We start from the raw sequence: 15,320 nt of genomic DNA on the forward strand, positions 1-15,320 counted from the left end.
TCTCTTGGGGCTTATTGCTTAAATAAAGCACAACGGCACACAACCACAGCAGTACCCCTAATTAGATATTACTTTATGCCCTGGAGAAGAAGTTGACCCCCCCCCTCCCAATTATCATTATATAATTCGCACTCTGGAACAAAACTAGGCAGTTGGCAACAGACAATAATGACAAACCATGGGGATGGATAGGACAACAAATACTGAGGGGAAGGGTTAAAAGGTGAGAGAGCATTTACAGAAATTGGTGAGGATGAGTGAAATGGCTTCTTTGAAGGCAGGGATAGAAATGAATGTCCAGTTTGAGGTGTTTTCACAGAGCACTCCAGTCAGAGGTGGCAGTGGTCTGAAACGATGCAAGACCGAGGGTGGATTTGTGTTTTGGTTAACTACTGTTGGAAAGAAGCTCGACAGTATGGATAGGATTTCTTAAGCTTTATTTACATGCAATAGTGCTCCAGCCTGTGTAACCACAACAATGGCCACATTAATAAAAGTGGGGTACAGATTCGAGGATTCCTTCATTTTGATCTCCAGTGCCGCTAGGAAAGGCTAATAATGACACACCAAACTGCATGGGACGCATAACACTGACAAGACAGTCATAATTCCCTCATTCGGCAGTCCTTTGGTGACCAGCAAAACAGTAAACAGAAGTTATTTCAGAAACAATTTAACTCCAAAATAAAAATCAGCTTATGAGTGTGTTACAGATATCTTCCAGAATCTCTCCCATTTAGTGATAACAAAAAATAAACAAAATCTGGCTCGTAAAAATAAATAACTATACAATATATACTCTTTTGTGCTATAACTACAGAGGCTGGGTGCTTTTATGTTGCGTACATTTGTTAATACATTGTTAATGATGAAGAATGCATAATATGTCACTTCTATACACAATGGGACAGTTGTACCTTGAGCACCGTGGAGAGCAGCAACAGCATCAAATCACAACAGGTACACCATTTTGTCGGAATGAAGGCGTTCTGATTCCTCTGTTGTCCACAAAGCAGGATGATACAGAACCTACTTCATGAAATAACCCTCTGGTAAGTTTTAGTGTTTTAGATTGGAATGACTTGGAAGAGTGCATCAGATGGTGTGCATATACTGGGAAGAGAGATAGAATTTGGAAATCTATAGTTGCCAGGCATATAATTATCTTGGAGACTCTCCAAGGAATGCAGACGTAAAAGTACAATAACAGACTTGGTGCACACACAGATGATAAAACGTGGTAACAGATCCTCCCTTTGTCTAAGTTGTATGAAGAGGACGTATCCTTTTTCTCAATATGAACATGTCCTTATAAACAGCATTTCAAAACTCTTATGTACAAAAGCATAAATATATAAATATCTGTGATACAAAAATAAATATTTTTCTCTCGTCTTTTTTTTAAGAGCTTTTCAGGAGTCTTTTGTCCCTTTTTCCTCTGGCGACTTTCAACTTTGGAGGGAATCCACTTCCTGCAGTGGTGCATCTTGGGATAATGGCGTTGTAACTGTTGTTGTGCTGGTGGATCGGTCTTCCTCTTCCAGTACTAAAAGAGGACAGCATGGCAGACCTGTATAGAAGAGAGAGAGAGCGAGAGAGAGGGGAACAAGTGACTTTTCTGAATGTAAGTTCAAGCGTTGTGTTAAGTGCAAAGGTGGAAAGGTGTGTGTGTGCAGCATGGCGTTTAAAGGCAGAACCTTACCTTTCGTTTCCAAGATGACCACGTTGCCAAACTCGCTCTCTCCTCCCTCGTTGAAGCACTGCATCTTGATATCGTAGGCCGTCTCTGGCTGCAGGTCAGTAATGGAGTGCCAGTAGCGGTCTCCCTCCACCACATCCTTCTTGTAGTCGCTGTCGTTGTCGCTGTCCGTGGGCCGGTAGAAGATGTAGAAGCCGTAGATGGGCGTGTTGTTTTGAGGTGTGTACTGGTGTGTGAGAGAGAGAAGCAGGGATGATTTAGTGACACGTGTCTGTCAGACTCCCAAACACACGTAAGGAACCATCTCTACACAGTAATCTCACTCTTCAGTCACCATAAACACATTCTCTGTCTCTTTTAGTTTGTACCATATTACATATCATATACATCCCTTTCTCATTACAGACACTCTCTTCAACTCACCGTCCATTTTAGGATGATGGTCGTCTCGTTGATCGCTTCACTGTAGATAATGTATGGTGCATCTACAACACAAACACACAGTTTTAGAGTTCAATTGGTGACCCAACGCATAATGTAATATCCAAAGAGCTAACATCAGCCAGAATTCCAGCCAGAATTCCATATTTTGTATATTTTTTATATATATATATATATATATATATATATATATATATATATATATATGTTGTTTTTTCTTTATCCCTAAGCTTGATGGACTCGTACCTCGTGCGATTTCATTTGCATGCGGTACATTATTGGAGTAAAAGTGGGCGTCCTCTTCCAGTTCCAGACAGCTGATTGGCCGGTGTGAGGTGTTGAGAAGCTGGAGGGTGGAGTCATCAGGAAGACAACAGACTTCTCCATGGTGCTCTGGACAGCTGAGGGAGACGAGATGTGTGTGAACATTGTTTACCTGTTTACCTCCAGTACACACACACACACACACACACACACACACACGCGCGGGTATAGTTGCATACCTGTTTGAGTAGTGGTAACCAGGTGTGTGTCCGTTTGACAGTGTCTGTGGCAGCAACGTGTCACACTCCAAGCCACACTCCATATCCTCCTGCAGGGACAGGAAAAATAACCGGGTTATACACCAGCACGTTCTCCGAAAGGAAATCAGTTTGAATCCTCCGTAGAATAACGAGTCATCCTGAAGATCGCTCAATCTGTTTTGTGAGTTACCTGGTGCAGTCCTGGCAGGCAGTGTGTGGGGTGATAAGGTTTCCCATTGGGGGTGTATTCTCCGTTAGGGGGGTACACTGCGTGTTGGTGGGCTAGGTGGGGGTCGAGGGGGCACTGTTTGACCAGGGCCAGGCCCTGGAGGGGAACCATGGTGTACTGGCAGGAGGAGACCGGGGAAGCCACAGCAGGGAAACACAGGTCTGACGTTTGCTCTGGCAGATCAAAACAAAAACAAGTTAAGACATTTAGGATGGTTTAGCGGCTGCACCGTTTGCCACGGATCATGTTCCGAATATGTATGGAATATAGTTGGGTATATCGGGGTTTTGTTTTGGTCCTCCTCCTCCTCACTCACTCTGCTTGGCCCATGCCCTCCACAAGCAGAAGGGGATGAAGGCTACGATGATGAAGACCAGCACTCCCAAGACCACGCCCACGATGAGGTAGGGGAGGTCGCTGGGGCGGGGCACCGGGCCCCCAGGCTGCACGGGTCGGAGCGAGGGCACCTCTGACGGAGGAGAGGGCTGGTTTGAGCGAGCTAAGAAAGAAAGATAATCAGTTCACATGTTTAACAACTACCGGTGATTTCATATCAGTTCATATACAAGCAATTATTGAAGTGCAGTGTCAGATAGACAGAAGCATACCTTTCGTTTCCAAGATGACCACGTTGCCAAACTCGCTCTCTCCTCCCTCGTTGAAGCACTGCATCTTTATATCGTAGGCCGTCTCTGGCTGCAGGTCAGTAATGGAGTGCCAGTAGCGGTCTCCCTCCACCACATCCTTCTTGTAGTCGCTGTCGTTGTCGCTGTCCGTGGGCCGGTAGAAAATGTAGAAGCCGTAGATGGGCGTGTTGTTGTGAGGTGTGTACTGGTGTGTGAGAGAGAGAAGCAGGGATGATTTAGTGACACGTGTCTGTCAGACTCCCAAACACATGTAAGGAAGTGATGTGAGACTTCACTCTGTCCTCACAAACACATTGGGGGCGAAAAACACTGTCACTTGTCCCCTTCCTTCCCTTCCTTCCCTTTCTTTATCTTGCTTTCTCTTCCTCCCTCCATCTCGGTTTTGATTCACTCACCGTCCATTTCAGGATGATGGTGGTCTCGTTGATGGCTTCGTTGTAGGTGATGTAGGGCCCGTCGATGGGCCTCTCGTTAGTCCTGCCACTACCCACCACCGTGTACAGCTTGGAGGGTGCACTGGGGGGGCTGGCCCCTATCACGTTCACAGCCACCACTCTGAACTTGTAGGACGTACCTAGAGCGACACAACGGATGTGGTCGGTGAACAATCTACAGCACATCTGGACGCGATTGTGATCATGACTGATTGGAAGAACAACATTAGGTCGACTATGAGAACGAGGATGACTGATGATGTCGACCGTTTTGGAAATGGCAATGATGAGGATAATTATGAGCAATAACATTCAAGTTCGCACGATGATGATGACGATAATAGAAAAAGATGATGGTGTGATCACGATACTAGCAGTGATCAGAGTATAGTGATGCCAATGCTATAGCTGAAGATGATGATGATGAAGAGTCTGACCTTTCTCAAGGCTGCTGATTTCCACAGAGAGTCTAGAAGGGGGGATGTTCGCCACGGCAACCTCCCACTCCGCTCCCTTCTTCTTGTACTCCACCCTGAACGACTGGATGGGGAAACCGCGGTTACCGCGCGGGATCCAGGTCACGTACGCGGACGTCTCCGACGCCGTAGAGATGGTGGGTTTGTCAGGCGCTTCTGGAGCTGAGAAGCAGAAGACAGGACATCAAGCAGACGAATACAACACACACACACACACACACTGTTTCCCCATTGGCCACCCATACATGGTGCGGGCACATGCACACAACAACAACACAGAAACCAGTAGGACACCAACAGACACTTACTGTTGGCTCATCCTTCAGTGGGAGGAGTGAAAGAGATTAGAAGATTTGGAGGTTAGTACAGAATAGAAAGGTTATAGGTTAACGCCGTAGCCTAGGAACAGTGAGAACACAGCCGTTAAGACGGTGTAGATGTGAGTTAAACAGCTCAGATACTCTTGGCAGTGTTGTAGCTGTGCTAGGGTTAGTTACAGGATGTGAGAATGGAGAGGGATGTTTTGTAACGGTTTTTTTCCCTTCCGCAACAGGAACTCACGAGAGAGGCGAGGTGAAGGCACAGGCGGAGTCTTCGGGGGTTCGTTTGGCCCTGGGCTTCGGCGACCTATCGTCATGGAGACAACAACATGAACAAAGACGATTAATACAAACAGGTCGGAGACGATCAATGGAGCCTTTCCAGTTCTGCAAAATAACTGACAAAAAGACTTGGAACACTCAGAGTCCCTTATATAAGAGGGTTGAACTGAACAGATGATGATGATGACCTAGTCTGGTACCTTTGCCTGTTCTGAAGGTCATCATGGCGGGCTGGCCCAGACCGGCACAGTTTTTGGCGGCCATTTCCACCTCGTAGAGGCTGGCGGGATGCAGCTTGGCCAGGGTGAGCTTGTGGAGGGACCCTGGGATGCTGCTGGTGGCCCATTCACCTGGAGGGTCTCCGGTCTGGCACAGGGAGACAGGGAGAGAGACTGTCAGTGCTACTTTAAAAGGAAATGACACAGCCTAAAGCAGTTTGACAGTTCTAATTTTACAAATGTCTATGTGAATCGAACAAATCTCCATGTGAATAATTTGGGTTTGTGCCGACCTGTGGCAGATACCATTTGAATAACTACATCACTGCGAGAACAAGTGTATTCTGAAATGAAGCTGGATGTAGCACCACCATTAAAGCAGCACAGACAGAAAGTACCTTTCTGTACTTGACGATGTATTCCTGCACAGGAGACCCTCCGTCGTGGCGAGGCTTCCAGGTCAGCTCGTAGAAGTCGGACTTGACGGTGCGCGGCTGACTCAGGATGACAGGGGCCTCTGCTGGGGAGATGTGCCCATGCAGCTCTGAGCAGTCCTGGGGGAGCAGGATACCCGTACCCCCAGGCCTCACTGGGGCCTGCTCTCGCAGGACCTTGTCTGGGCTGAGGGGTCGCAGGATGGGCAGCTTGCCGGGACGTGGTGGAACAACTGCAGGTGATCACACGGGGGGGGGGACAGGGTTGGAACTACAGGTAACTGACCACACAGAGGGAGTTCTAGGTCAAGAGACAAGCACACTCCCAAAACCTTTTTGTATTTACTTTAACGTTAGGCTTTAGGCTAGGCTAACTGGTTTCACACAGATTCGTCAGGCATATTTAAAAGATATTGGGTATATAACTGTTAAATTCGTTTTTGAATCCAAACCAAGCAGGCAGTACAAGTCTGGTGTTGGTCTCACCGGTGGGCACGGTGAGGAGGCGGGCGGCGGCCTGGGAGCTGCCCAAGCCGTTCTCCGCCAGGCATTGGTACAGGCCGTCGTCCTGAGGGCCCACGTTGAGGACGCGCAGCACGCGGGCTGACAGGCGGTGGCGCGGAGACGGGGCGAGGGGCCGGGCGTTGTGGAGCCACACCACAGAGGGGGCAGGCTTGCCCCGGGCCTGGCAGCTGAACCTCACGCTCTCGCCCCACGCCACCTCCTGTTGCAGCAGCTCCACCACCACCTGAGGGGGCTCTGGAGGGAGGGAGGGAGATGGGGGGAGGGAGGGAGGGAGATGGGGGGAGATGGGGGGAGGGAGGGAGATGGGGGGAGGGAGGGAGGGGTGTCAATAAGAGAAAGACACATTGTCTCTGTGTGCTTACAGTGGGTTGTGTCATTGGTGGTGTGTCTGTAGATTGTGTGTTTGTGTGTGTGTGTGTGTGTGTGTAGGCAGTCTGGCCAGCCAGTTGATGGTTGGCTGCTAGGGAATCAGGGAGAGGCAGAGCTCATTAGAGCTACAGCAGCAATCCAGCTTTAATTAGGGCCAGATGCTGAGAGACAAACCCACATCACACACAGACTCACACACACACACACACACACAGAGACTCACACAAACGCACACACACACACACACAATCACTGTAAAAACAGTCATCTGTAAATAGCCATGCTCCATCAAGCCAAGTTAACAGAGAGCTCTGTTTCCACACACACACACACACACACACACAGTCTTACACAACCTCAACCCTCACTTAAAAAGACTCACGCACACACACACACACACAGAGACTCACACAAACGCACACACACACACCACTGAAACAGACACACATTCAGCCCTGTGTTCTTTCTTACCACCAAACAGGAGTCAGGCTAACCATCAAGTCTGAGACGCACACCTAAACTGCGCTCAAGATAAACTTCCAAAGAGAAATAGCTGTAGTTTAGCTCTCAGCTAATCCATAAAGCCTGGATAACAACTCTCTGATCCTGTGCCATAGAGACACAAAGAAACCTTAAAACAGTTCTCTCAAACATCCTACGTATCTAAAACTGTTAACACACGATGTCGAAAACATATCAGTTTAAAGATTGTCCATTTAAAGATTGTAGCGACCTTAAACACACACACGCAAGTCTTGGTTACTCACCGAACACCTGGACGTCGTAGAGCGCGGTGGCGGTGTTAGCAGAACCAACACCGTTGTTGGCGTGACACGCGTACATCCCCGAGTCTCCCTCGCCCGCCGCGTCGATCAGCAGGTTGCTGAGCAGGAAGCGCGTGTTGTTATGGAAACGCAGGTCCTGCCCGTCCTTGGCCCATGTGACCTGAGGGGTGGGGGTCCCACTAGCCACGCACTCCAGAACCAGACGCTGTCCCCTGGTCACCATGATGGAGCGCGAGGCCGGTGGGTAGATGATGCGAGCCGCCTCGGACGTGGAGCCTGGGGGGGGGGGGGGGGGGGGGGGGGGGGGGGAGGGGGAAGGAGGGAGGGAGAATCCTTGGTGAATACCAAAGTTAAGGTTCAAACGTGTTGCGATCTGCTATAAATACTGCCCAGAGGTGAGCTTGACTGGGTTTGTTTTCTATCGATCAGAAACAGGGTTTGTTGAGATTCTGTCAAGATTTCATTTGACTTGTTAACCTATTTCACAAAAAAATGTCCTTCAGTTGGAGCCAATTTCTAACTCTTTTTTCCCCAAAGTGGAGATCAGAAAGCTACACCAATAAGTAAGTAAGTATTTTGGTGCCAAGCTAACTAAACAGGAACCACTCGTCACCAGTATGAATGGACAAGGTTGGGCTTCATCTTCAGGTTGACCAGGGGTCAGAGGTCATGGGGACGGGTGGTGGTTACTCACGGCGTACGCGGAGGCGGTCAGTGGAGGTGGAGGTCTTCACCTCCTGGGTGACGGGGTTGTAGGCGGCACACTTGTACAGGCCCTCGTCCTCCAGCGTGGCGTTGGCAATCTGCAGGTTTCCTGACGGCATGATCAGGTAGTTTCCTGTGGCGACACAACCGGGAGAGGGGTTGGAAAAAGCCCCCATGCAACTGGAACAAACAGGGTGCTAGCTGGAGTGTGTTGAATATGTTCTTCATATTAGGTCAGGGACAAGCTAGAGCAGTGTTTCTCAAGCTGGTGTGTTTCTCAAGCTGGTGTGTTTCTCTAGCTGGTGTGGAGAGGGTTGCGTATATGTGCTTCCGCTCCTTCAAAAAAAGTAACTTTTATTTTGATAAGTTCCGATGGTGCGCTTTTATTTTGTTTTTAAAATGTAGGTTTGGAAACTCCGGTTGCTCTGATTCGAACAATAAAATTCTGATCCCAAAAATTCGCAAAAAGAAATTGAACCCATAAATATTTGAGATGAAGGATTTTCTGGTTGCAACATTTGCAACAAATATATTTTTTTACTTTGTATATGTATATGTCTTTACTTTAACTTGAGTGAAAAGGTGTAGTCAGTAGGCCATGTCTTTTTAAACATGAGTTCTGTACTTCTACTTGAGTGAAGGATGTGTGTACTTTTGCCATCTCTGGGTTTGGTAACATAATGTTTCCTCATTTTTGGATGTAAAAACCCCCATTAAAAAGACTTGACGCTTTCAAAATATGTTTTTCTTCTATAAAGTGTTACCCGATAAGAATATGGCAGGACTTGAGTTTGGTGAGGCATAATTAACCACGCAGGGTGCACTTCTAAGAGCTGCCACTAGGTGAAGTCCTGGAGTACAACAGCTGCCAGTCAGAGAGCAGTCTCTTCCATGTGGTTGTGGTTTCACTGCCAGATAAGCTGGATATCAGAAGCTCCTGCACTTTGGATTCATCAGCTTGCCCTCCACAAAGGAGACAGGAGAACAAAATAGAAATAAATGGTTGCAATATAAACAAGTCTATTCCCATGTTTCAACATTCTCCTTATCACTGGCAGTGTTCAGATGGCAGGATTACAGCATTCCAGTAACTCAGCGAGAGTGATAGAGAGAGAGTGACAGATAACTGAGAAAAGGATGAAGAGCAGGAGAGAGAGACTACACATTCTAATGAGCATGATCTCTCTTTCATCCTAAAGAAGAGGGAGAGAGAGAGAGAGAGAGAGAGAGAGAGAGAGAGAGAGAGAGAGAGACAGAGAAAGGGAAAGGTGCAGCACATTAACCTTTCGATGTCTCCAGCCACTCCTGCTTGACGCTGTAGCGGACCTGGGCCTTGGGCTGGCTCTCTGGGAGGTGACACTCGATGACGGCAGTGTTGCCTTCATCCACCTCAATCACCAGCTGGTCGTCTGGCTCAAAGTCACGGAGCTCTGAGATGGTCGAGAGAGCGAAACAGAGAGGGGCGGGCGAGGTTGGGGTAGACAGACACAGAGAGAGAGAGAGAAAGACATGTTGAGGACATTGACACACACAGCAGCTTACTAACATACAAAGCTTCACTGAAGGCTCCAAACAAACACACGGATGAGTTCAATCCACATCCATCAAAGCAGCGGAATCATCATTACATTTTCCTGGTAACGGGCTGAGCGTAGGGACCTGCTGTCGCCATATTGGGTGTATACAGCAGCCTGCTACAGTTGGCATCTTTGATTCCTTCTCCAGCTATGAATAGTGCAGTGTGACAGAGGGCCCGGGCCTGGCTCTGGTTAGGGAGCTGGTTACTGTGGGAAAGCCAGAGGGATTATAGAGGGGCCATGTGCTGTGAGTCTGGGACTCTGCTCTGTAGACACCCTGTCTGCCCGGACGCCATACTGCACAGGCACAGGGCCGACCCCTGACCCCTCGCCCCTCTCGGAGGGCCTGGGGGCCTGGACATGGGGTCAGAGGGGAGAGGTGGCCTTCCTTGAGTTTCAGGGAAAGATAACCAGTTTGGATTGGGAGGAAGTAGCAAAGGCTAGGCTTTGAAACCATGTCTGGAGGGGGGGGACCCCCGAAACCATGCGAAGGACTGACCAGAGAGAGCGGGGGGGGGGGGGGGGGGGGAAGAGATAAACACAAGGAGGGTCGTGACACCGAAGAGGAAACTAAACGGACGGAAAGAGTAAGAGAACATAACGCATGATAAGACCTGCAGAGTGGAAGAAGCCTGACGCCAAGATGGAACCAAAATACAACTTCCCCAGAACCTAATTAAATGTCCAACTTTCCCATGTTGATTTATTCTTTCCAAATATGGCGTCCCTCCATATTTTCCAGAGGTGCTATGGCTTACTGTTGTTTTTGGACTCCCCGCCCTCTGCCAGACAGTTGAACATGAGCCACTAACATGCAGTCAACTCCCCGACTAGACAAACGAGACACTGTATCCAGTTGTGGCGAGATGAACAGGGGTTTAGCTAAGGCCACTTCACGCCATCTGCAGATAGAGACGCAATGCTAAACACACACCTTTCACCATGGATGACTGAAAGTGTGTGACGCGATACACATCTGATCTATTCTCCGTCAGCACAGTATTTCTGTCTGGATGGAGGCTTTAATGGGAACAGTGAGCTATGGGGGAGATTTGGCCTTGACAGGTGCCCCCCCCCCCACCCACCCCCACCTTCTCCTGCACACAACCCTTACCCCTATACCAAGAGAGATGAGAATCCCAGGACATGTCATGCTGAGTGGTGTGTGTGTGTGTGTGTGCGTGTGCGTGTGTCATTCTGGAGTGGGAGGGTGCAGTCTTGGAGAGAGACTGTGATGGTCCATTTGCTAAATCAATCAGGTCCTGTTTTTACAGCTACCCCCTGCCTGCCCCCTCTCGTTCTTTGCCCCTCCCCCCGCCTCTCCCAAATTCCTCCAACAACACCTTTAACCCCCCCCCCCCCCCACACACACACACACACACCTCCACCCCTACATTCTTCTTCAAAACAGTCCCGCATGTGTGGCTCTCAGGTGTGCACAAACGTGTGAGTTATAGTGTGTGTGCATGTCCGTTGTGTGTATGTGGGATGAGTGTGTGTGTGTCCTGCTGGCTCTGTGCAGTGAGACAGGGGCCAGGGACAGGATTGATGGTATTTATAAAGAGAAGCTGGCCCCTTGTTCCAGGGCTGCTTGGCAATGCTGGTTTAAATACTTTGAGATAGACTCTGCATTCATCATCTTTATGTCTGATGGTGGGAGGGCCGTAAGAGTAGAGTGTGTAGATGTTTGTGTGTGTATTGGTCCCTGTGTCATAGCTGTCTCAGTGTTTTAGTACACGAGGGTGTGTGTTTCATGTCTTTGTTGTGTTCATCTATTTGTGGCTGTGTGTGTTTGCAGTCTTCTGGACTCCCTGTCTGTTAAGGGGAGGCTGGCTGTCTACAAAGGAATTCAAGCAGGGAGTTTTAAATAATGTGAAAACAGCTCTGTTCCTTTGGGATAGAGTTCAGACAGATTCTTTAGAATCAGATAGCAGGAAGGGCTTGGAACCCAACTCCCTCTACATCTCTCTCTCTCTTCTCCTCTCTATAACTCATACTTTTTCTTTCACAAACACAAGCATGTTTGACACACACACACATAAAGAGGACAATACGAAGATCCACACAGCCAACAACAAAAAATGCAAAGCAATCAGGAAAACTATAATATGAATGGAAGTGGGAATAAGTCCCCTCTCTCCGCCAACCACACACACAAATAACAAAAGAACCTCATACAGTTTATGTATGCACACACACACACTCAGTCCCTGTGGAGTCATTCCTCTGGTCGGGTTGGGGAGGGAGGGGGGCATTATTAAATTAGAGAGAGGCTTTTGGGAGGGACAAGCCGTCTGGCTCCATATGTGGTTACATCAGCATGATTCATCCACTGTTGGAATGATCAGTGATATCTAATGCCTTATGTACATATGAGGTTTATGAAGCCACACAACGCCTGACTACCAAGACTCTATGAGAGAGGGGAAGAACAGACGACAACAGGGAAAGTAAGGAGAGAATAAGAGGGTGGGAAAGAGACACAGTTGGACTTATACTTGAATCTTCTACTACCTTACGAGAGGCTGACAGAGCAAGAGAAAGAAAGAGTTGGGGTAGAGAGGAAGACTGGAGACTGACATCACGTTTCATCTTGTGAGTGGAGACAATCCTGTCTCAACTGGTCTAAACACCTTGTATTTCTCTGTCTCTCCCTCTCTCTCACACACACACACACACACACCTTACACAGACTAACACACCACACACAAACTCACTCACACACACACATGCAGAAACACTGCAGGCAGGCACCTTCACAGAACGTAAATCCATTGTGACACGTTCATTTAACAATAACTTCGCAGACTATCCTATTCCACTGTGTATCCACCCTATACCCTGTCTGTTTAAGACACACACACATACACACACACACTTGAAAAACAGCCCCTCCGCTCAATTACGGGGCCATAACTCTTGCAACCCCCCCCCCCCCCCCCCCCCCCCCCCACACACACACACACACACACACACTCCTTGCTGTCATCCTCCCCCATCCCCGGTAGATGGAATGTGGTGTTGTGGGTAGCAAGGGAACAGGGGAACTGATGGAGGGATCCAGAGATGGAGGGAGGGGGGGCCCCATCCTGAAAGGGCCCTGCCCCAGGGTCCCTCCACACCAGTGGGTCAGGTTACAGCTTAATGGCCTCTCTCTGTCTCCGTCCCCTGGCACACACTAAACACTGGCTCTCTTCTCAGACTCGCACAACTCTACACTGCTAACCCAACACACAACTGTTTACAACACCATACACACAACAATGCACCAGCGGGTAAGAAACTCCCTCCCCAGTTCCATTTACACCCTCTCTACATTGTGAAGTGAGATAGCGCTTGTTTATTGTTTGTGGAAGGTTTGACTGGAACCAAAGTGGTTTAGTTAATCGTCTAGTTAATCGCAGTATTAGGTTTTGAGTTCGCACAATTATAGTATTTGTTTTAAGTGTACAGTGTGTTTATACCTTAGTATAGATTATATGCATATGCGTACTTCCAGGCTGAAATACGAATGAAAGTGATCTTGAGTATATCGGTATATTCATTTGGACTAGTACTCACTAGCTGCAGTGACGTTAGCAGGCACGCTAGCGAGGGCTCCAGCCCCGGTGCTGGCCACACACTGGTACCTCCCCAGGGTCAGGTTGGTGAGGGCGGGGATGAGCAGGGCTCCAGGTGCCACCACCACGCCCAGCTCCCCGCCCGCCCCGCCAGCCAGCTCTTGGCCGTTCAGACGCCAGCTGATGTTGGCGCTGGAGGGGAGGGCCGTGCAGCGCAGGGTCACGCTGCCCCCCAGTTTCTGAACCACAGAGAGAGGCTCCTGGGTGAAGACTGGGATCTCATCTGCGGAGGGAGAGATCAGGGGGAGAAGAGAGAGTCAGGAGGGGAGGGAGAAAGGAGAGAAGGGAGGGAGAGATAATCAAAGAGAGATAAAATTGAGTTTGTTTATGGTCTACATATGCTCTCGTGTAAATTAACGGACACAAAAACCAGGCTCTGTCAAACAACATGCTACAAGCAGAGACAGTGGCGGTGGACTGACCAGAGACAGTGACGGTGGACTGACCAGAGACAGTGACGGTGGACTGACCAGAGACAGTGACGGTGGACTGACCAGAGACAGTGACGGTGGACTGACCAGAGACAGTGGCGCCGCTCTGCAGGCAGCAGAGCAGTACTGCACCCAGAGCACAGAGCACTCGAGCCCTTCGCTTTTTCATCCAGGGAGTCCAGTCCAGCGTTCCAGACATCTTCCATACACTACCCCCTGCAGGGGCGAGAGAGAGAAGCAGAGTTAGACAACCCTCCAGCAGCATCTGAGCACCCACACATGTGCAAGGCACAGCACACAAGAGTCATGTCCCTTCGGAAGTACTAATCCTGGTGAAAACAAAGCCCCCATCTCAGCGCTGACCCCCAACACTCCTACCGCCCACACCCGCTAGCCCCGAGCTCATCAAAGAAGCGCCCTCATTCTGCAGGCAGTAACCTGAGCCTCCCTTCCCCCACCCGCGCCCCCCAGGCCTCACTCAGGTGTAACTGATACAGGTAGAGGGGCCGAGGAGAGCAGGAGGGGGAGGGAGCACAGAGCAGCCATTCACCACTCCTGACAAAGAACAACTGAGAGGGAGGACAGGGGGTGAAACAGAGGACTATAGTCCTGCAGTGTGTGTGAGTGTGTGTGTGAGTGAGTGAGTGAGTGAGTGAGTGAGTGAGTGAGTGAGACAGAGACAGAGACAGAGAGAGAGAGAGAGAGAGAGAGAGAGAGAGAGAGAGAGAGAGAGAGAGAGAGAGAGAGAGAGAGAGAGAGAGAGAGAGAGACAGAGAGAGACAGAGAGAGACAGAGAGAGACAAAGTATTTGTGGTTGAGGAAAAGAGGAGCGAGCGACATAAAGAGTGCATGCGTGACAGAGGGGAGAGAGGTAACGGTCAGTCTATTAACAGTTAATACAGTTAGGGCAGCTTTTCTCTCTCCCGTGTCCCACTCTGCCAAGTTTCCCAAATTCTTTCCTGTCAGGTTAAACTAACAACTTCCCGTCAGGATGAGGAGGGTGGTCTACAGCTCCCACACTGCAAATCTCTCTCTCACTCACTCTTTCACTCTCTCTGCCAGTCTCACACACACACACTCACACATCACAAACACACATTCCCATACAGAAACATGCACACACTGACTACATGCAGTACAGGACCAGTTATATGGGTATAATTCTAGACAGAGAAGTTCTCTCTCTGGAGATACTGGAATGCTGTAATCCTGCCATCAGGGCCATCTGAACACTGACAGTGATAAGGAGGCTATCTGGAGAATGTTGAAACATGGGAATAGACTTGTTTATTTTGCAACCATTTATTTCTGCGTCCTCCTGTCTCCTTTGTGGAGGGCAAGCTGATGAAGCCAAATGCAGAAGCTTCTGACATCCAGCTTATCTGGCAGTGAAACCACAACCACATGGAAGAGACTGCTCCATACACACATACAGTACCAGTCAAAAGTTTGGACACATTTTACCATTCACTTTTAACTGGTGCTGTACATGAACCTGCATTCAACAGCACATGGACATGATAGCCCTCTAGGCATATGTATACCTATATGTGTAAGAGTATACACAAACCTCTCTCTCTCGGTCAGATACACATGCAAACATG

The 15,320-nt window shown here is 48.9% G+C and overlaps 1 protein-coding gene across 3 annotated transcripts; it reads right to left on the reverse strand.

Moving 5' to 3' along the window:
• Window positions 1-420: 420 nt before the first annotated feature.
• boc (BOC cell adhesion associated, oncogene regulated) lies at window positions 421-14,105 on the reverse strand. Of its 3 annotated transcripts, none has more exons than XM_047023872.1 (19): window positions 13,708-14,105; window positions 13,227-13,508; window positions 9,372-9,518; window positions 8,078-8,221; window positions 7,366-7,659; window positions 6,191-6,463; window positions 5,669-5,937; window positions 5,253-5,418; window positions 5,012-5,077; window positions 4,412-4,612; window positions 3,936-4,114; window positions 3,502-3,724; window positions 3,210-3,392; window positions 2,855-3,066; window positions 2,644-2,732; window positions 2,387-2,541; window positions 2,123-2,184; window positions 1,703-1,925; window positions 421-1,570 (listed from the first exon to the last, which is right to left on the reverse strand). In XM_047023872.1, exons 1-19 carry the CDS (start codon window positions 13,979-13,981, stop codon window positions 1,449-1,451), a joined length of 3,564 nt encoding a protein of 1,187 aa, XP_046879828.1. In that variant the 5' UTR covers window positions 13,982-14,105; the 3' UTR covers window positions 421-1,448. The 3 variants fall into 3 exon arrangements, with proteins under 3 accessions (XP_046879828.1, XP_046879830.1, XP_046879829.1); XM_047023874.1 differs by having other exon boundaries at window positions 13,804-14,104; XM_047023873.1 differs by having other exon boundaries at window positions 13,780-14,104.
• Between the last annotated feature and the right edge of the window lie 1,215 nt (window positions 14,106-15,320).

The sequence above is a fragment of the Hypomesus transpacificus genome, chromosome 8 (genome assembly GCF_021917145.1).
Source record: "Hypomesus transpacificus isolate Combined female chromosome 8, fHypTra1, whole genome shotgun sequence".
Classification (NCBI taxonomy): Eukaryota; Metazoa; Chordata; class Actinopteri; order Osmeriformes; family Osmeridae; genus Hypomesus; species Hypomesus transpacificus.

What these genes read in the sequence shown, in the direction of transcription:
- boc (XM_047023872.1), bottom strand. Translation starts at nt 13,981, where the DNA reads ATGCTGCTGGAGGGTTGTCTAACTCTGCTTCTCTCTCTCGCCCCTGCA. An exon ending in CCTCCTCACCGTGCCCACCG is followed by an intron (nt 5,938 to 6,190) that starts GTGAGACCAACA and finishes GATCACCTGCAG; the next exon opens with TTGTTCCACCACGTCCCGGC. An exon ending in AATCAGCAGCCTTGAGAAAG is followed by an intron (nt 4,115 to 4,411) that starts GTCAGACTCTTC and finishes GTGTCGCTCTAG; the next exon opens with GTACGTCCTACAAGTTCAGA.